Source organism: Antechinus flavipes, chromosome 1 (genome assembly GCF_016432865.1).
Source record: "Antechinus flavipes isolate AdamAnt ecotype Samford, QLD, Australia chromosome 1, AdamAnt_v2, whole genome shotgun sequence".
Lineage (NCBI taxonomy): Eukaryota > Metazoa > Chordata > Mammalia > Dasyuromorphia > Dasyuridae > Antechinus > Antechinus flavipes.
This window is the reverse complement of record NC_067398.1, coordinates 195271261-195292716: the sequence shown is the minus strand read 5'-3', so window position 1 is coordinate 195292716 and position 21456 is coordinate 195271261. Positions and strand designations below refer to the sequence as shown.

General features: G+C 32.6%; 1 protein-coding gene across 4 annotated transcripts in view; it reads right to left on the bottom strand.

Moving 5' to 3' along the window:
* ZNF608 (zinc finger protein 608) overlaps window positions 1-21456 on the bottom strand; it is a 227760-nt gene that overhangs the window by 79967 nt on the left and 126337 nt on the right. For all 4 annotated transcript variants that reach the window (XM_051994734.1, XM_051994717.1, XM_051994708.1 and 1 more), the window contains exon 2: window positions 8693-8948. In XM_051994734.1, coding sequence (XP_051850694.1) covers window positions 8693-8948 — 256 coding nt within the window. The remainder of the gene's footprint in view (window positions 1-8692; window positions 8949-21456) is intronic.

The following is a 21456-nucleotide window of genomic DNA, read 5'->3' as shown; positions in this document are numbered from 1 at the left end:
CGCCATGCCAAAAAAACTTCTAAGATTATTTGACTGGTTTTGCATAAAAAGAGTACTGTATCAAAGTAACTTAACAATTCTTCTCAAGAGCCTCTTAGAAGAAAAACGGATGTCAACTGTTCCATATGGAATTATAAAGGGAGAAACATTAACTCACAGGCTCCCCAGTAAAGCAGAACACAAGTAAGGCCTAGCTGGCAGCCTGAACACTATTAGCACATTAGTCAACTTCACGACAGATTTTATGACAGCATATAACAGATCAGACAAGGACTAAAGAATTCATATTCAGCAAGCATTTATACATGAATGCAATTTAATTCCTGTGCTGTTATGTTTGGGAAGATGGGGGCAGGAACTCTCTTTTTAATAGAGTCTTGCCATATGTACACTCTCAAGATAGGAGTTGAGCATTCAAATTCAACTCACCTCCAATTTATCAAGGCTGCCATACCTAGGCCAGAAGTTGCCTCGGTTGAAGGAAAAATCATTCATGGAGCCTAAGGATCTTTATTCCACTGTTACTCAACTAATAGCTGACAAAATATAACAAGGGTTATGGATTGAGTCCAGGACCCTAGCTGTTGATAACTCTTCAGTCAACTCATACTTTCTTGGAAATAATATTGCTAACATAATGTAAGTTTATACTATGGAAAATCTTTGTCAAAAAAAACCATAGTTTCTTCTTGTTGAAGAGAATCCTTATACATTATTTAAGACATATTTTAAACTAGTCTGCCAAAGGTCTGTTCAACCATTAAGCGTGTTTTAGATGCAATGTCTGATAATGTTTTTCAGGAGGAAATTGTAGAAATGAGCAAAGATTTATTTAGGAAAGGAATCCCTGGAGAACAAATATCATAATTACACTGATCATGGTTCCTTGTTCTAGGAGATTATATCATGAAGGTACTTTGAGTAGATTTAAGCCAATAAAAAACAAGGGGCAAAAGAAAGCATAACCATGGAAATAGTTATAGCAACAGTCAAAGCAGAGCCCCTTCCTGAAGGGCCCTCTCTGATCTTCATCACAAATATGAATATAGTGTGAAGGTCAGACCATATTTTCATTGTCTCAATGTATTAAAACCTCTCCCATAATAAACAGGATGATCCTTTGGCTATATAAATCTACATAGATGCATGTCATGTTCTCAAATCAGTAATTTACCTGACAAAAAGTTCGGTGTCACTTTGTGATGCCACAAGGTACCATGTTGGGTTTTGTTTCAGAGATGATCTGTGCAATCACCTGTTTTTACTCAGAAGCACAGGATCACTTAGATGTCCTAATTTCCCTTAAGGCTACTGTTTACATTGAGCAGGAATTGATGTGTCATATTTGGTCTCAAGTTGAAAAAAAAAAAAAAAATACAAGACTTATCTCTGTTGTAAATGTCCAGAGACCCAAATGTGGCCAAGAGTTTATGCTATTCAGGGATATTCAGCAGATAATCTCTTATATGATCTAGAAGACTACATTGAAATAGTATTTAGAGAACAGTTATTTACATCCGTCAATCACTTACACTACTGCATGGTTCATCTACAATCAGCACTGGGATTATCAATACAGTCTTCATGAATATAGTCTTTGCCTATCATAGGTTCAAAATGTATTAGCTTCCTTGCAAGTGATACATTATTCTGTATTGTAGGAAACAAGGTTCTTTGGGGAATATCAGGAATGTTTCCTACTGAGTTTCACGCAACAGTTCCTATTTTAGGACAATTAAGATTAAGACATAGGTACTCCTGGTTTAAAATGCTGGTACAATAAACTGAAGCTAAGTCTTAAGAAAAAAATTAATAAAAAGAGCAAATTTTCTAACAAATCACCAAACAGCAGCATGTGTGCCCCAAATGTGTAAGTGAAACTCTAAAGAAATTCTTGCTAACATCTGTGAATAATTCTGTATCATTGCACACTTTTCTTGAAGAGAAAAGATCAGAGTAGAATGGAAAAAATCCATATGTAGTATTAATTTTTCTCTCCTATTAACCATGATCTGAAACATCCTAATTTTTTCCAGAAGGAAACATACTTGCAACACTTTTTATTTTAAGACAATTTGTTACTCAGCAATGAAAGCTATGCACACTTAAAGCAAAACAGAGTTAAATCAGAGACAAAATTAAATAAACCAATCTTTCTCTAATCAGATACTTTAAATTACAAGAAACTATGAAATACTATGCTGAGATTTCTAACTCCCATGCCTTCAAATTCACAAGTATATGTAATATTACTGAAAATGGCTGAATGAATAATTGCATAAAGAATCAGAAAAAGACAAATCACTTCTAAATATCACTTTTGCCACTTATACTAAATTGAGTTTGTGAAAAACTACTACCAATGATATATTAGTCAAAGCAAAAGTACCAGGAATAAAATTTTTATTCAACCAAATCTAAAAATTAATGAGTAAAATTTCCTGTTTTATGTTAGAAATGTTACAAATTGCTTACTTAGGTCAGTATAATTTCAAAACTCTAATAAAACTATATTGTTTGTCTTTGTCCTCTTGTTCCTAAATCCCTCTGCTAACACTGACAAATATGTTCTCTTTTTCTCACATAACTGTTCTACAAAAATCAGGAAATGATGATCAAGTAGATTTAATTAACTAACTGATTGGCTGATTAATCAATTAGCTGATGTTGGGTAAGATCAAGATCTATACTGAAAAAATTTACATGGAATTTTCTTTTTTAAATGTACCTGTTATACACATAGATCTAGGAATAGATTTCCAAATTCTCTTTATTTTGCAAATTTGGCATATTTAGAGAGAATGACTAATAGCAATTAATAGCTATTGCTTTCAGATCACCTCAGTAGACATCTGTTCATTTCAAATATTGGTAAATAAACATCTCTTCAGTCTAAATATTGGTTAAAAAAATTAATAAGAACAATGGAGTTGCTAAATGTTTTCTGTGCTAGTATATTCTTTAAAAGTACCCTATGCTTTAAAACAAACAAAAAAACTAAAATAATCAATCTATCATAAACTGAATGAAAAATACACAAAGAATAATGAATATATAAAAGAAAATGTGACTATATATACATTATGAGTAAGTATGTATTATATTTTGTTGTTCAGCAGTTTGTTATGCTAAACTATTATCCCATTTGAACATTATTTAGTAAAAATGCTAGAATAGTGCCATTTCTTTCTTCACCTTATTTTATAGATGTGAAAACTGAGGCAAAGAGAATTAAGTGATTAACCAGGATCAGACATACAGCTAATAAGTATCTGAAACTGTTTTTGATCTTAGGTTCTCCGGATTCCAGGTCCAACACTCGATCCACTACACTACCTAACTGCTCTAAATATGTACACACAAATGTGTACACACTCATACACAAACAGGGAGCAACAACATTGACAAAAAAGAATCTAATTGTAGAAAGTTGTTATGGTGATAGGGAAGACCAAGGTATAAACTTATGGCCAAAATCACCCTTTGGTGAAGTCTCATATATCAATGCAAAATACTTCTATTATGCATAATCATAAAAAGTTTCAGAATCCCACATTCAGAATGTGAATTGATGGATTTTAAAAATAATCCTATTTTTATTGGAGAAGAATATTAAGTTAAAATTAAATAAACTAATCAAATAAAAATAAAAGATCACCTAAATTTTATAAATGCTATCAATAATTTTAAATAAATTTGCCATGTGAGAGATCAAATAACCTGCTAACAGGTTATGAAAGACAATAAAATAAGTTCACTAAGTCGTTGTGAAAAGTTGACCAATTAGTGGATCATTTTCCATTCCATCTTTATTTTCAATTTTATAGATAAACAAACTGAAAACTTGTACACTTTAAGTGACTTATTCAATATTAAGTGAACCATTTTGTCTCCATTACAATGCCTCTATATACAAGTTGTTACTTTGATAATACTTGGTGCTCACCAAGTGTTCAACTATCAACAGGTGAACTACTAATAGATATTAGTACTGATAGATACTAATAGATAGATAATTTTGATTATATTAAGTTTAAAAATTTTTGTACAAACAATACCAATGCAGACAAGATTAGAAGAGAGGCAGAAAACTGGAAAAAATTTTTTACATCCAAGGGTACTGAGAAAGACCTCATTTCTAAAATATATAAAGAATTTACTCGACTTTATAATATAAGCCATTCTCCAACTGATAAATGGTCAAAGGATATAAATAGAAAATTTTCAGATGAAAAAATTAAAACAATTTCCAATCATATGAAAAAATTCTCTAAACCACTATTGATCAGAGAAATGCAAATTAAGACAACACTGAAGTACAACTACACACCTCTTCGATTAACTAAGATGACAGGAAAGATAATGATGAATGTATGGGAAAATTGGGACACTAATCTGTTGTTGGTGGAGTTGTGAATTGATTCAACCATTCTGGAGAACAATATGGAACTATGCCCAAAAGGCTATCAAATTGTGCATACCTTTGATATAGCAGTGTCTCTACTGGACCTGTATTCCAAAAACATCATTAAAAGGGAAAAAGATATGTAAACCATGTGCAAGCCCTTTTCGAAGTGGCAAGAAGCTGGAAACTGAGTAGATGCCGATCAGTTGGAGAATGGCTAAATAAGTTGTGGTATATGAATGTTATGGAATATTATTGTTCTATAAGAAACAATAAGCAGGATGATTTTAGAGAGACCTGAAGAGACTGACATGAACTTATGCTAAGTGAAATGAGCAGAACCAGGAAATCATTGTACACAGCAACATCAATATTATATAATGATCAATTCTGATGGACATGGTTCTTTTCAACAATAAGGTGATTCAGGCCAGTTCCAATGATCTTGTGATGGAGAGAGTCATCTATACCCACAGAAAGGACTGTGGGGATTGAGTGTGGATCACAACATAGTATTTTCATCTTTTTTGTTGCTGTTTGCTTGCTTTTTGTTTTCTTTCTCATTTTTTCCCTTTTTGATATATTTTTCTTGTGTACCATGACAATTGTAGAAATATGTATAGAAGAATTGCACATGTTTAACATATATTGGATTCCCTCCTACCTAGGGGATAGATGAGGGGGAATGAAGAGAGAAAAAAATTGGAACATAAGGTTTTTCAAGGGTGAATGTTGAAAATTATGTATATATTTTGAAAATAAAAAGTTAAAAAAAAAGTCTGGCCACGACACAGACTTTCAGGAGCCAAGCCAAGATGATATACTAAGCAGTAGATCACTGTAATTCTACATATTCACTTCCAGACACCATGAAATAGTGCCCCAGATCAAACTGTGGAGCTTGCTACTCCTGCAAGATCATTTGAGGGGGAAAAAATCACTTGCCCCCAAAAATGTTAAGGGTCAACAGGAGGGGTCCATTTTACTCAGGTAGCAGAGGAACCTAGCAGAGGAAAGTTTTCCAGTGGGCCAACAGCAAACCCCAGCCCAGAAAACCAGTTAGAGAACCTGAGCCTCAGTATGGTGGAGCAGGCAGGCTCCTGGCCTTCCCAGGAGAACCAGTGGATTCCAACTTCAGGAACTGCCACATACTTCCCTGTGGTGTAGGCAAATAAACAACCTTGAGAGTCCAGATCACTATGTTCTATAGCAGCCCAAGAGAAACAGGTAGACGCCAACCCTATGGGCACCTAACTGGCCCTACCCTATTTTCAGTATAACCCCAGCAAACAATCAATCTCAGAGGTCAGACCACCAAGTGCTTCAGTGTAGCTCTGGAAAAGTGCAGAAACATCCCACCAGATCTTACCTCACAGCATAGACCACAATTAGGACTTCAGCTCAGCACCAGGTAAGCTGCTGGACCCCAGCAACAGCAGCCCCCCACACTTCAAGCCCTAGACCAAACACACCAGACACAAGAGTTTTCCCCCACCCCATGGGTCTCAGAACAACACCAGATAAACAGCCAGAGCCTGAAACCACTGGCAAGAAGCCTAAGACAGCACCCTTTCCACTCTGGGAGCAGAGTTCAAATTTAAAAGAAAGGAATGTTCAAAGAAATGAGCAAAAAAAAAAAAAAAAAAAAAAAAAGAATCTAATTGTAGAAAGTTTTTATGGTGATAGGGAAGACCAAGGTATAAACTTATGGGCAAAATCACAGAGAAAAATGGAAAGTGGTCTCAAGCTAGAAGGATCTCATAGAAGATCTCAAAAAGAAGCCTGAAAATCATATAAGAAAGAAAGAACAAAAATGGAAAACTAAATGAGAGTGATCCAAGAAAATTATGAAAAAAGAGTCAACAGCTTGGAAAATTATTCAAAAAAGTAAAATTGATCAAATGCAAAAGGAGATCCAAATATTCACTGACAAAAACTACTATTTAAAGAGTATAATCGGGGCAGCTAGATGGTGCAGTGGATAGAGCACCAGCCCTAAAGTCAGGAGAACCTGAGTTCAAATGTGACCTCAGACAATCAAAAGGAGGACAAGGGCAGCATAAGAAATTATTAAGGAAAATTATTCCTGATGTCCTAGAACCAGAAGGAAAAACAGGGATTGAAAGAATCTACCAATCACCTCAGGAAAGAGATCCCAAAATAAAAACTCCAATGAACATTATAGCCAAATTTCAGAACTATCAGGTCAAGGAAATAAATCCTGTAAATGGCCCCCAAAAATGATTCATACATTGGGGAGCCACAATTAGTATTACACAGGACTTAGCAGCTGCAACATTAAAAAATCAGAAGTCATGGAACATGATACTGAAGAAGGCAAAGGAACTAGAATTACAAATAAGAATAATTTACCCAGAAAAATTATTCATCATACATCAAGGGGAAAATGGTCATTCAAAAAAAATAGAAGAACTTCAGGTTTTCATAAGGAGAAGAGCAGGAATAAATCAAAAATGTGATCTACATTATTAAGACCCAAGAGAGGCATAAACAAGAATGGTCTACCTGTTAGATCTAAGGAGAGAGGAAGAAATCAAAAGCAAAACAAAAGAGAAAGAACATTATAAAATACAAGACAGATAATTTTGATTATATTAAATTAAAAAGATTTTGTATAAATAAAACCAGTTTGATCAAGATAAGGAGGAAAGTAGAAAGCTGGGAAACAATCTTTATAACAAGTATCTCTGCTAAAGAACTCATTTTTCAAACATATAATAGAGAAACAAATTTATAAGAACATGAGTCATTCAAAGGATTGAACAGTCAATTTCCAATAAAGAAATCAAAGCTACCTATAGACACATGAAGAAGTATTCAAAATTATTCTTGATTTGTGAAATGCAAGTTAAAACAACTTTGAGATACCACCTCACACTTAACAAATTACCTAATCTGATTTAAAAAGGGGAAATGGTAAATATTAGAGAGAATGTGGGAAAACTGGGACACTACTGGATTCGGTTACATTGTGAACTGGTCCGACCATTTGGGAGAGCAATTTGAAATTATGCCCAAAGAACAACCAAAATGCTGCATATTCTTTGACTCAGCAATATTTCTAATAGGTCTATATCTCAAAGAGATTATAAAAAAGAGAAAAGAACCTTGAATTGTCAAAAACATTTCTATGGTGTCAAAATAATGGAAACTGAGGAGATGCTCATCAACTGGGGTATGGTTGAACAAACTGTGGTATATGAATATAATGGAATACTATTATATAATAAGAAATGATGAACAGATTTCAGAAAAATCTAGAAAGACTCGTACAAATTGATGCAAAGTAAAAATAGCAGAACCAGGAAAACATTGCACACAGCCTCAGCAATATTGTGTGATGATCAAGTATAAATAACTCAGTTCTTTTCAGCAACACAATGATCCAACACAATTCCAAAGGATTTATGAACTTGAAAATGCCATCCAAATCCAGATAAAAAATGGATGGACTCTGAATGCGGATCAAACAATATTTTTTCACTTATTTTATTCTTTCTTATGTCTTTTTTATTTGCTTCTTCTTTCACAACTGTGACTAATAGATTAATAGAAATATGTTTTACATGACAGTACATGTAGAAACTATGGCAAACTGCCTACCATCATTGAAAGAGAGAAGAGAAAATTTTGGCACTCAGTACTTTAAGATTTAATAAACACTTTATCACAAGGATCTTGTAAAGTAAATAATGGAATCATTATCTCATATAAAAAAATAAAGAAACTGAGGCTCTGAGATGTTACATGGGGGCCAATTGTCACATAGGTAGTAAGTAATAGAGGTAGCATTTGAACCCAGGTGTTATTCCAAGCCCAAGACACCAAATGAATCTATTATTATTGGTTCCATTACTTTTGTTCATAAAACAACCATAGCTTGAATGTTTCCATGGCCTATACTAACTAGGGACTCCTTTCAATATAGATTGTGAATATAGATATTAATTTTTTAAAATCTGACAAAACGTGTCATGTTAAATTGAATAAATACGTTTGAAGTCATTTCTCTAATTTAGATAAACAGTTGCTAATAGTGAAGGCAAAATTCAGTCTTCTACTTCCATTTAGTTCTTCAGAGAGAATTTTAACTAGTAAAAATAGTCACACACAAAAAAAGGGAAAGACTTGTTTATAAAAACAAAAACCAACAAATGATCTGAAAAGTCAATTGTCTTTTCTCTCAGTACAGATAATAAATTCTCTTTAAGATAAATATAAATATAACAAAAATTAAAAAGTAATAGAAATTCAAAAAATATTTACCTTCATCTGTTTCATGCCACACAATCCCTTCCAGGTTCACACTGGTTCCAGGTTCACAAGGTCCCAGACATTCAGGCTCAGTTATTACTCCAACTTCACATGTATTAACACCCACTGAACGAGTTCGTACCAAAAGCTGTTCAACTGGGGCTGCAATATTGGATGAAGATGAGGAAAAGTATGAAGGCAGAATCTGAGGCGTGATGCTACTGGAAATTGGTGGTGGTGGTGCTGGCACTGTGAACAGGGGGTCAACCTGAAAAACAGACACACAGTTACTGCAATGGAGCTGAGCAGGTAAGTAATTCCTTACAAGCAATAACAACTTTATAACTGTATTAACTCTGGAAAAGATCCCTATTCAAAACTCCTATTGGTACTTTAAATGCAATTTGGATATCCTTAATGATGCTAGAACATAACACATAATTAAAGGTATAAATATAATATTCTTTATGCTAAACAAGGTCCAGCATAAATTTTCAGTTATGCCTGAATTATATAAATTAATGTCATCAAATAGCTCTACATAATTTGTAACTACATGAAAATAAGCATTACAATATAAAAAATGCCCCTACCCCTCACCATTTAAAGGAAAAGCTTATTATTAAAAAAAAAGTCTACAATATATGTTTCTCTGTATCACCACAAGAAACCCTAATGAACACCAGACATCTATCTAGATAGATAAAAATGTTAATAAACATTTTCAAAGTATATGTTAATTTCAAAGTGACAAATACATTCATGAATTTATTCATAATGAAATCATTCTAGTTGCAGAAATATGTACATTAAAATTCATATTTAGGTCTGAAATTCTTAAACTGGATATTAATATTTTTAAAAATCATTTCCTGGGTAGATGCTAATTATCAGTAGACTTTGTAGACATGACCAAGAATGTTAAAATTATTTTGCACTGATATCTCACAAGTTTTATTTTGCTCATTTGACCCAAAAATAAAACATAATTAACTGAAGCCATGTAATAAATGAAACATTCCTGTTCACCTTCCCTACTACTTATGGACATTTTGAGCTGAGGGCTTTTCTTTCTTCTTAGTGTCTTCTAGATTAAATTGTCCGTGAGGAGTTGGGGAAATAATTAGTACAGTGCTTAGCATACAGGAGACACTTAATAAATGGAAAATATTGGATACCAGCCATAATATCCTCTTCTTACCTAGCCAGTTGGAAAACTTTATAATCACCAGAGTCATGAATGCTGGTATAGATGTATTTGTACATGCATGCACACACACACACACACACACACACACACGCTCCACACATTCCCTATCAGATTTCAGGTAGGAAGCAGAATAACCACCAAAAGCCCAGAAATATGCTGTTTTGTTTTGTTTTGTTTTTTTTTAATTTGAATCAGACCTGTGATTTTATTGGAATGAGGGAATCTTAGTAAGGAAACTCCTTCTACCAACTCAGTTCATTAATTGTTCTGTAATTTATAACCTTAAGAGAATTTGGTATACTGGGAATTTAAGTGATTTGCCCAAAAGACACAGGCAGAGCAGATCAGAAGTTAACCTGCAAATCATATCTTCCTTATTCAAGAGGACACTTCTAATATCTATTTGCCACACTGAATCTCTGCAATTTCTACTGTAACAATGTCCACATAAAATGGCTCTACATATAAACACTAAGTATTCATCTGTATACTAAGAATCCATCTTTAATCTCACAGAATGATGCTAATTGACAGATTATTTAATATTGAAAAAACTATCAATTTTTTTTAAGAAAGGCAAAAGTCAATATATTACAAAATCAAACAACCTACACAAGAAGAAACATAGTGCATTTTCTTTCAATTGGATGTCTCCAATCTCATATGTAAATAGGGACACTTATTTAGAAATGTGGATAAAACTCATACTTGCTTGTGCATTCATATTTTCCTAACAAATTTTCTACAAATTCATTACTTTTAATGTACAAATCTGTATAAAATTATGTGCATATATAATAAAATGAACTCTGATTTACAGATTTTTCATATGACTGAAGGAACAATCTCTACAATTTGTATTTCTTTAAAATGACAAACTGCTATTGAATTAGCTGAGAAGATTCATTATTTAAGAAAGCATTCTTTTGCCAACTGTCCATTAAAAGAACTTAATTTCCTACTTTCAAATTCACCATAGAATTTCCTTAGTTTGGTATTCTTTTGTTGTTCTTGATTATTTTTATCACATTGCCTTTGAACATATTTACAAAAGCTAACATTAAATTTAGTAAGTCAAGTTTTCACACAAATGTAGCATAATGTGGATCAAAGTTCACCATGATTTTATATTTGATAAACTGACCACAAATAAAGAGGAAAAAGCCAGACAGACTATCCACAATAGTACAGACATACTGTTTACCTAATTTAAGGGATTGCGATGTTATAATAATATTTTTAGACTAAAAAAGAGAAATAAAACTAGAAATAATAAAGCAACTTTTTTTTTAATTTTGGATATTTCCCGCTATTTAACAAAAACCTTTTTTAATTTTGTTTTTAATGGTTTACTGATACTATTTTTATAACTGTGATTTCCCAATAATCTCCATAGTACCACACCCCTTTATAAATACAAGCATCATGTAAAGAATATATGTTTATGCTTTTTTTCATTCTGCATATATCTTTACTACAACTTGTTGGATTTTGTCCTGATCTATTAGGCCATTCCAGTTTAATTGAACTATTTAAACTATATACATTTGTTTGTAATAGTTATGATTCTGTTCATTCATTTATTTCTCTAGTGTTAATTTTTATGCTCTTTCTTAAAGTCAGTACTTCTTCCTGAGAATAATAATTTCTATATTAATTTACATCCACATATGGAGACACATAAAGATTATATACTGTGTATATTGTACACACGTGTGTGTGTGTGTATGTGTGTGTGTGTATGTATATATCTACCTATCTCTACGTATATTTTTCCTTACATGTCTTACCCTCTTTCAATACTAGAGACTTAATTCTTCACCACAAATCTGGTTTACAAATAGAACAGGGCCAAGGCCACAATGAATTGTTTTACTTTCCTCATTAAAAGTAACAAACTAAGTGATGAGAAACCCCTGGTTGACAAAGTAACCAGCTTTCAACTTTTTGCAATAACACTCCAAAACCCAGGGCATTACCAGCAGTGCTGCTTCTCTACCCACCAGCCTCCTATCCTCTATCACCCAGTCTGCCACTGCATGTTTTGTATCTCCAGGCCTTGTCATATGTCCCACAGATGAACTTTCCTATATGTGCTATCTCCTTCTGTAAAAAATATGACTTTCTTGAAAGTAGAAACCTTGTCATTAAAAAAAAAAATTGTATCCCTGGTGTTTATTGCTTGACACATATGTAAGCACTTAAAATGTTTATTCATTCATATTCATTTTAAGTGTATGCAAGTCAAATATTTAGCTCACCTCTCCTGTTGTTACTGTTGTTGCTGCATCTGTTGCTGTATTCCAAGAATGATTCAAAAGCTTCTTTTCTGATAAAATCCAATTTTTTATTTCCTTGATGATTTTGCTTAGCTTTGCAGAACATTTTTGGTAGCAGCTTTAACTCCTTTCTTTTTGGAACATACTATTCCATTCTTTTTTCTTTATTTCCAAGACTATTAGGTAATCATAGATTATTTGAATTGGCATCCCTTAATAGCTGAAGGTCTTTCTCCTACATATTGCAAAATTTGTTGTTTATTACTGAAATTTTGACATTTAACCAGTACTTGCCTAGGATTTTTAAGCATTGATTTCTCATTGGCAGTAATAGGAGAAACTGATTGAACAGTACTTTGTTTTCTATATTTAAAAGTTCTGGACATGTTTAAGTATCATTTCCTGCCAAATGGAATTCAAGTTCTTAGAAGTATTGTCTTCTTCTGGGAGATCCTTAAATTATCTCTGTGCCTCTTGTCTTCGAGGTCAATTGCTTTGTCTTGTGTAAAATTCATGGATTCTTTTAACATTGTTGGCTTTTGCTTCATCTGCATCAGTGGAGGAAGCACTCAATGACTGGTAATAGATGTAATAATTAATATGGTATTTCCTCTCTTCCCTCCCCATTTTCATTCTCACTGCAAAACCAGAAGAGATGAAGTTACTATCCCGTGAATAGTTCCATACCTACTCTATGTGATGAGTATTTGATGACTATGGGAAACACTTGGTTTGGAATATCTATCTAAGATGAATAGGAAACAACACATTTTTCTCCCCCCCCCCCTTTTTTTTTTTGAAAGGGGAGGAAGGTTAAAAATTTAATTGATTTTTCAAACAAGAAAAATGTGACTTCTCTCCCTTAATCATTCCCTCCTTCCTACTAAGAAAAAAGAAAAGAAAACAAAAGAAAAATTCCTGTTACACACAAATTCCCCCACTGGATATGTCCAGAAACAATATGTCTCACTGGTCAGTGTATATCACTTCTCTGTTAGGAGTTGAAGAGTACATTTCATCTCTGAGTGTTTTAGAATCATGACTGATGATTTGCATTAATCAAAGCTCTGTCTGTCAAAATTGTTTGTCTTTACTATAATGTTTTTATTGTATAAATTAGTCTCCTAGTACTGTTCTCCACACTCTGTATCAATTTGTCTCCAGATTGCTCAGAAATCTTTTCCCTGAATTATTTCTTATAGTATAGTAATATTCCATTATATTCACATACCATAATTTGTTGTGTCCTCTGAAGTTTCTAATTCTTTGTCACATTCTCCACCCAAAAAGCTGTTATAAATATTTTGGACATGAATCCTTTACTCTTTGTTAAAACTCTTTGGCAAATGTTGCTAATAGGGATATTCCTGGGTGAAAGGATATGCATAGTTTAATACATTTTTGGGCTCAGTTTCAAAATATTTTCCAGAATGTCTGGACAGATTCACAGTTCTATCAATAGTGCATTCATGTACCTGCTTTGCCACAAGCCTTCCAGTATTTGTCATTGTTTACCAATTTAATAAATGTGAAGTAGAATGACATATTTGCTTTAATTTGCATTTCTCTAATTATCAGTATTTAGTAAGAATTTTTTTCATGTCTATTGCTGACTAGGGTTTCTTCTTCTGAAAACTGTTTGATTGATCATTTCTCAGTTGTTTATAAATCTTAATCAGTTCCATATATGTATATACATGTATATATATACACATATGTGTAAATGTGTGCATATGTAATTTAAATTTGTATAATCAAACTCATTCATTTTATCTCCTGTGAAACTTTCTACCTTTTCTTTGATCACAAACACTTCAACTATTCATAGACCTGAAAGATAGTTTTCTCCTTTTTCCTCTTAATTGTCATCTTTATGTTATCCTTTATCCTTATAGATTCATCTCAGCCTTAGCTTGATATACTCTTTGAGATAGTAGTGTATAACTACTTTCTGTCAGACAGTTTTCTAGTTTTTTCTCTAACAGATTTGTCAAACAGTTAATTCTTACTCCAATAGATGGAATCTTTGGGTTTATCAAACACAGGGTCAAAAAGTTCATTTACTTCTGTTTATTACATACCTGTTCCATTGTATAATCTACTTCTTAACATGTACAACATTGTTTTAATAATTAATATTTTATAATTTGAGACATATAACAACTAGTATTCCTTCTTTTCCTTCTTTTTCGATTATTTACCTGAAGATTCTACATATTTTTGTTCTTCTGGATTAACTGCTGTCATTTTTTAAAATTTTTTGGTAAACTGGCTGGCATGGAACAGAAAGAATAAATAAATTTAGGTAATACTGTTATTTTCTTAATTACAAATTAATAACTAATTATATTATTTTTCTAATTAATTTGGTTTATCCATGAAAATTCTCCAACTAATTGAAAATGTCTTAAAATGTGCAGAGGGTTTTGGAGTTCTAGTCATATCATTCCTTAATGTTTTTTAGCAAGCAGAGCGCCAAGTATTTTATTTTATAGTTATTAAGTGGAATTTCTCGATCACTTCCTGATTGATTTTGTTGATAATATAAATAAATGTTTATGATTTGTGATTTACATTTTGCAACTTTGCTTAAGCTATTATTGCAATTTGTATTTTAGTTGACTAAAGTTCTTGAATCAAACCTTGTTTATAGAAAGCAATTATTTTATTTCTTTGCCCTCAATTTCTTTTTCTTGTCTTATTCCTATAGCTTACATTTAATAATAGTGATTTATGTATATCTTTGGCTTTATAATTTATCTTATTAGAAAGACCTCTATTCTTTCCATAAATTAAAAGGAAAAAAGGAAAAAAAGGTTTGACTTTTCCTCACTGCAGATAATTCTAGTTCTTGATTTCAGATATTTATCATATAGAGAGAAAAATTCATTTATTCCTATTTTCTATTTTTAAAAAATAGGAATGATTTTTTTCTTGTTAAAAGCTTTTTTCTAAATTTTTGATTTCTGTTGCTCTTGTTGCAAATATACTTGTTTACATTTATGGTTTTCTTAACATTGAACCAATCCTACATCTTCAGTTATGTGTTACTGTATACTCCCTTTACCAAATGGTTTTCTGTTTTTATTCTCCTTGGTGCACATAATGAGACTTTGTTTTTTCCATAAAATAAACTTGGTAGAACCTCTTCTTTTCCTATTTTTAAAAACATTTTTCGTAATAGTGACATTATTCATAATATTTTATATACTTTATTTTAATAATCCTTGTGCTCCTGAATCCGCCATTTCCTTGAGAGATCATATATGTCTTGCAAGATATTAGTTTTACTGGGAAATAATTGGATGAAAATGTCTTATAGTTTATTTCTTCAGTAATTTTGAAAATACTTTTTCCTTTTCTGGTACTGATAAATTGATTTTTTTCTTCATTTTCATATTAGCTAATAATTTATCCACTTTATTGTTGTTGAGGTATCTTTAAGTATCTAGTTTTATTTATTAACTCAATGTGGATTTTTTGTTCATCTTTGTTTCTGAAGTTTTATACTGTACTGTTTAATACAAAATTTCTAAGTTGTTCATTATCTAGGACGTGTTTATTTTTTTAAAGTTTATGTCCAATTCATTATCTGATTTCACTATCGAAATTCACTTATAACAGTTTACAAATATTCCTCTAGGAATATGTTGATTGCATTCCAAAAATATGGTTATATTATCTCATTGTTGTCATTATCTTTAATTAAATTGTTTGTATAATTTGACCCTTGACCACTTCATTTCTTAGGATTAAGTTAACCTCTAATTTTGAAAGATTTATTCAGTAACTGCCTTAATTAATTATTATTATTATTATTGGCATTGAGGATTATAAAAGATGTATTGGTGCTTTCATGCATTTCTTTGAAGTTTTAATGTATTAATACATGATCAAATTTTGTGACAGTTTAATGAATAGATGGAAATATAATTTTCAGATTATTGCATAAGAATCTATCATATATAACTTTTTAATTATTTCATTTAGGACCTTCACTTCTTTCAGTTTATGTTTTAATTATATTTATCTAAATCTGTGAAGAGTATATTGAGGTCATCCACTATGACTGTTGTATTATTTCCTTTAATTTTTCTTTTAAGTAGTTGGATATTATATATCATTTGGTGCAGATTATATGCAGAACATATTCCCATTGCCTATGATACCTATCAGCAAAATATGGTTTCTCTTTCAATAAAACTGGGTGTTTTTTTGCTGTAATCTTACCTAAGAACATGATTACTAATCCCTGACTTTCCTTTATACTTCAGCTGAAGCATAATAGATTTTGCTAAGCATTCTTGTTTTAAATATATACAAATAGATGGCACAGTAGATAGAACATAGGGCTTAGAATCAGGATGACTCTTCTTCATGAATTTAAATCCAGCCTCAGAAACTTACTAGCTATGTAACTTTGGGCAAATCACTTAATCCTATTTGCATCAGTTCCTCAACTATAAAATAAGCTAGAAAAAGAAAAACAATTTCAGTATCTTGGCCAAGAAAACCTCAAAATGGGGTCACAAATAGTTGGTCACAACAGAAATGACCTAACAACTACCTTTCCATTTAACTGTGTTTCTTGTTAACAAAATATTAATGGATTCTGTTTTCTAATATAGTTTTCTATTTGCTTCCATTTTATAAATAAATTTATCTCATTGACATAATTATAATTATCATTGTCTGTTTTCCTCTATACCCTTCTCTTATACATTTCCTTGTTTCCTACTTTGTTCTTTATAAAGAAGAGAATGGTAAAAGAGGAATGTGATCAACAGCAATTTTATTGTTTTGGTACAAGTTGCTTCTGTTTCTTTGTCTCTTCTTTTTCCCTCACTCAATGCCTAATCACAGATTCTTTTTCTTTCTTTTTATAATAAGTCTTTCTTCAAAATCCATCCTCCTTAAAGCTTTTTTGAATTTGTGATTAATCTCTCTTAATCTATCTTTCCTTTTATTACTCTTCATGCTGCTCCCCATTCCATCCAATTTCCCTGTCACTTTCTTGCCCTACCTCTTCCTCCTTGTTTGTAGTCTTATGCTTAAAAAGCCCAATGATGCAAAATAATTTCCCCCATGCTTTGCCCTCTTCTCCCCTTCCCTATCCAGTCTATTCCTTTTCCCCTCGTTTTCCATTCTTCTTTTAAACTAATCAAAACATAACCAAACCATTGCCAAATTCTCTGTTTTATTAGACTTCCTCTATCACTCCAATGGCTTTCAAGTCATCCAGTGATTTTTAAATCATATGTCTTCAATTAGGTTTCCAGGTCAGTTGTTTTTAAAAATGAGAGAGACACTTTATATTTTCTTGCATTTTTTCAGCCATTTCATTTGTTTCAACATTTCTTATTGCTTATGATGTGGAGTCATTAACTGTCCACTGTAATTTTCATTTAACATTTTGTACCTCTTGTGCCGAGCTGTTCATTTTCTTTCAAGTCTTTCTTCCACAGTTCTTGTTTTGTTTTGTTTTGTTTTGTTTTTTACCATTTTTCTCTAGTATTAGCATTTTACTTTTGAAAATATTTTTATCTTTAACATGTATTGCTTCATCTCTTCTGATAATTCTAGAGAACTTGTATCTCAACTGTTTTTTATTTTGAAATTTTGCTTGTAGATGGTTTTCAGCCAGTCTTTTCTTTGGGGATTCTGTTTTTTAATGTCCCTGTAATCAATGTAACTCCCTATGGTGGGATTTTTTTTTTGTTGTTGTTGCTTATTTATTCAGCTTACTTCCTAACTTTGGATTTTATTATATACAGGTTGGACTCTGAAAACTTCTGGAAGAAATATCTGGGTTAAGCTTGTGTCCTCTTGAGTTCTGCTACTTTCATAGGGTAGTTTGTTTTTCCAAGATTTCAGGAACAGCTCGAGGCTGAAGACCTACAAGATTTTAGTGCTCACAATGTGATTTGACGAAGGGCAATACTGCTCTCTTAGTCTGAGATCTACAGTTTCCTGACCTGGCAGTGGGTCTGAACAAAACCCCTGTGGGCCTATCCCTAATTGGAATTCTAGTAGACTTCTCTTAGATTAAACTATCAACCACCTAGAAAGTTCAGGTTCAAAGTGAAAGAATTTCATTTTCTACTTTGGTCTGGGATTCCTGCCCTAGTTATTCTGTCACAGGCTTTCATATTGAGTTCCACTCATAAGGTCAGAACCCCAAATCTATTATACTGATCAAGCTATTGTTTGATTCTTTTTCTATAAACATCTAGGAATCTGCTATCATTTCTTGTTCTGGAATGCCATTCCAAATACAAGTTCCTTCCTCAGTTCACCTAGTATTATGTCCTGGAACTGAGCAGTGAGAAACAAAACTATCAATTAGTATTTGTTCCTACAGTCTGTATAAAGTCAGAATGATCTGTGTGGATCTGAAACCTCCCTTCTCTCTGATATACTGCCTTCATCCTATTTCATGAAATAGGATAGCCCGCCCTATTCCTGGTTAAGACCATTTCCAATGTCCACAGAACTATTTGTCTCCCCATGACAACCTGGGCTCAAAAAGGACTCACTGGGTTTTTACCAACTGGGACTTAATCCAATGTTTTCTCCACCTCTGGGGAGGAATTGTGGGAGTAGATCTCATCTCTATTTCTTCCTTCTCCTTCACCTTAACTCTATTTTCACTTTGGTTTTTTTTTATGTTTTTAAAGTATTGTGTTAATCACTCAGTCTACAAGGATTTGAAATGAGCTTGTGTTTCTCAAGGAATTTAATATGTAGTAGAAAGATGACCAAATTAAAATAGTTTAATGCTTAGAACAAAGCCAAATAGCATAGTTGATTCATCAAGACAAAATGAGGATAATGAGAAATGAAAGATTTCAGAAAAATGCTAACATCTTGTGATAAACTGGTCTAAATATAAGTCTCTCAGGATATGAGATCAACCTCTCCTGCTACCTTACCCATTTGGCAGGTGCTCTTTTCTTCTGACCTGAACCAATTCCCTTTGTAACTGTATGGCTAGAATCCTTGGTGTACTCTCTTCCTGTATTGAGGCCACAATCCTCTCAAAACTGAGTTTATTGCACTATTCCATAAATCTCAAATCAAGGACCTTTTTCCATTCTGCAGAGTCCCCAGAAATCAATGCACTATAATTTCAGAAGAAAGTACTCAGGATACAGATCCAAAGTGGCCTATTGCTTCAGACATAGGGCACCTTCCTCAGATGAGTACCTTTTGGGGAATGGCAAATAATCCTGTGAAGATCTATATTATACTCCATTAAGGAGTGGAGTGTTTCTCTTCAAACCAAGAATCAATTGTCTAATTCTGTCAGCAACAGGAAGTTATAATTTAATGAAACAATGTTACTTGGGCTGATTTTATTGGAAACAAAAAGTCAATATTTTATAAATTCACCCTTCTGGTGTTGCCGTTTTTCCTGACTTTAGATCATCTCCTTCCAAAGCTATCTGAATCTCTTCTTCAATATTATCCTGAGTGTCTACTTAAATCAGACCCAGCTATACGGCCCTGGGGTCTGGGATCAAAATCTGATCTCCTTCCCCTCCAGCAGAGATACATGACACTCCAAAAATCCCTCAACTGGACAATGAAGAGATTCAATAGTTGACCTTGAACTTTAACTTTTCTCTCCTGAGAAGCTCCAGATGATTGGTTATATTTTCATTTCCAGTAAGCCAATTTGCTTTCATTGTAGACTTTCATTATCAACTCCCACTCATGTAAGTTTCTCTGTAATGGTCAATAAAAACCAAGGAATAATTATGCAAAGCTGTATTTTTTTTAAACTTCCTTAATGAAATCCTTTAAGATTTAAACCTAAATCCTTTTAGGCTTTAATAGGATATATTCTTGATCTAACTCAGCATTATTCTCATAGAGAGTATAAAAGGCTGTAGTGAACCCAAATTCTGGGAATGTAGTAGGAGTAGTCAGTATCTTGAAGGTCCAACCCCAGACAGTCTAGACTAATTTTTCCTTAAGATATATGACATTGTCAACACTTGAAATAAATCAAACAATTAAATAAGTCAGGGGACTAAAGGCTAATTATTAATCCAATGATATAGGTAGTATCTTGATGGCCTAGATACAAAAGAACCAAACAGAACACAAGGAGTATGACTTTAGGCTAGTAATCAGAAGATCATCTTGAGCAGCACAGAAGAAAGGAAATTGGGTCCATCTAAATCAATGTTTGATCTTTGTTTAATATCCTTTCCTACTCTGAATATTCTTCCCCTATGTAGGTAAGTAAACTTTAAATATCCCATGTTGAAGGAGCACATGATATTCCAGTCTCTAAGTTACAACTTTGGCTTGAGTGATGCCTTCCCCAGATCACTAACAATGACATTCTTGCCTCCATCCCCTGGTCACTTATTTCATTCAATTAGTGATTATTTTCCATACATCTTCTCAGCTATTCCAATTATGTTAGTCTGAGTCTTAAAGTTTTAAGGTATATGGGGGAAACAAAATCTCTAATTCACAAGTCAATTACTTAACAGCATAAAGAATATAAAACCAATTTTAAGGATACAGGTCTTAGAGTGCAGGGTATAAGTCGGACAATTAGTTCATGTAGAAACATGACTGCCCAATTTGATACCTGGAGGTGATCTCAGTCAACTAATCCACAACCTACATACCAAAAGAATCCCCAATGTAACATGTTCAAATTGAACATACTATAAAAGTTAGATACAGTTTACCTCACTTCTTATGAGCTCTATAAGTGTGATTAGGACACAAAGAATTAACAGAGCTGTATACTTAAGAGGATTAAGTCTGAAGAGCAATGTATCCTAAGTTTCAAAGGTCTTTTATATATATATATAACACCCCCCCCTTTTTTAAAGGTGAGGGTGCCACAGTAAAGACATAAGTTAGCCATAACTTCTCAGACTCTTTCTTGTTGCCTTCTAAAACTAAAAGAAACAACTAGGGACTGGATTAGGGTAAACAAAAACTAAGTTAGAGTAAGCAAATTTCTATAAATACACAGGTTTTATCTAACTTCAGAGAAAAAATATATATTATGTATTGCCATATAGAGAAGGTAATGAAAGAAGAGCTATAATTTTAGGAGAAAACAGATTTGCTAATGAGGAAAGATGTAAAGAAAGGATGAAATCAGGGAGTGAGATATAATTTATTAAATCTGAAAGAATTCTCCTAATACCAAGTGGACACTATATATATGACACTGACTTTTTAAAAATGCCATAATGGTGCCTGACAATTACAGAATTGTAGATTTTGATATTGATAGTGACCTCAAATAGTCA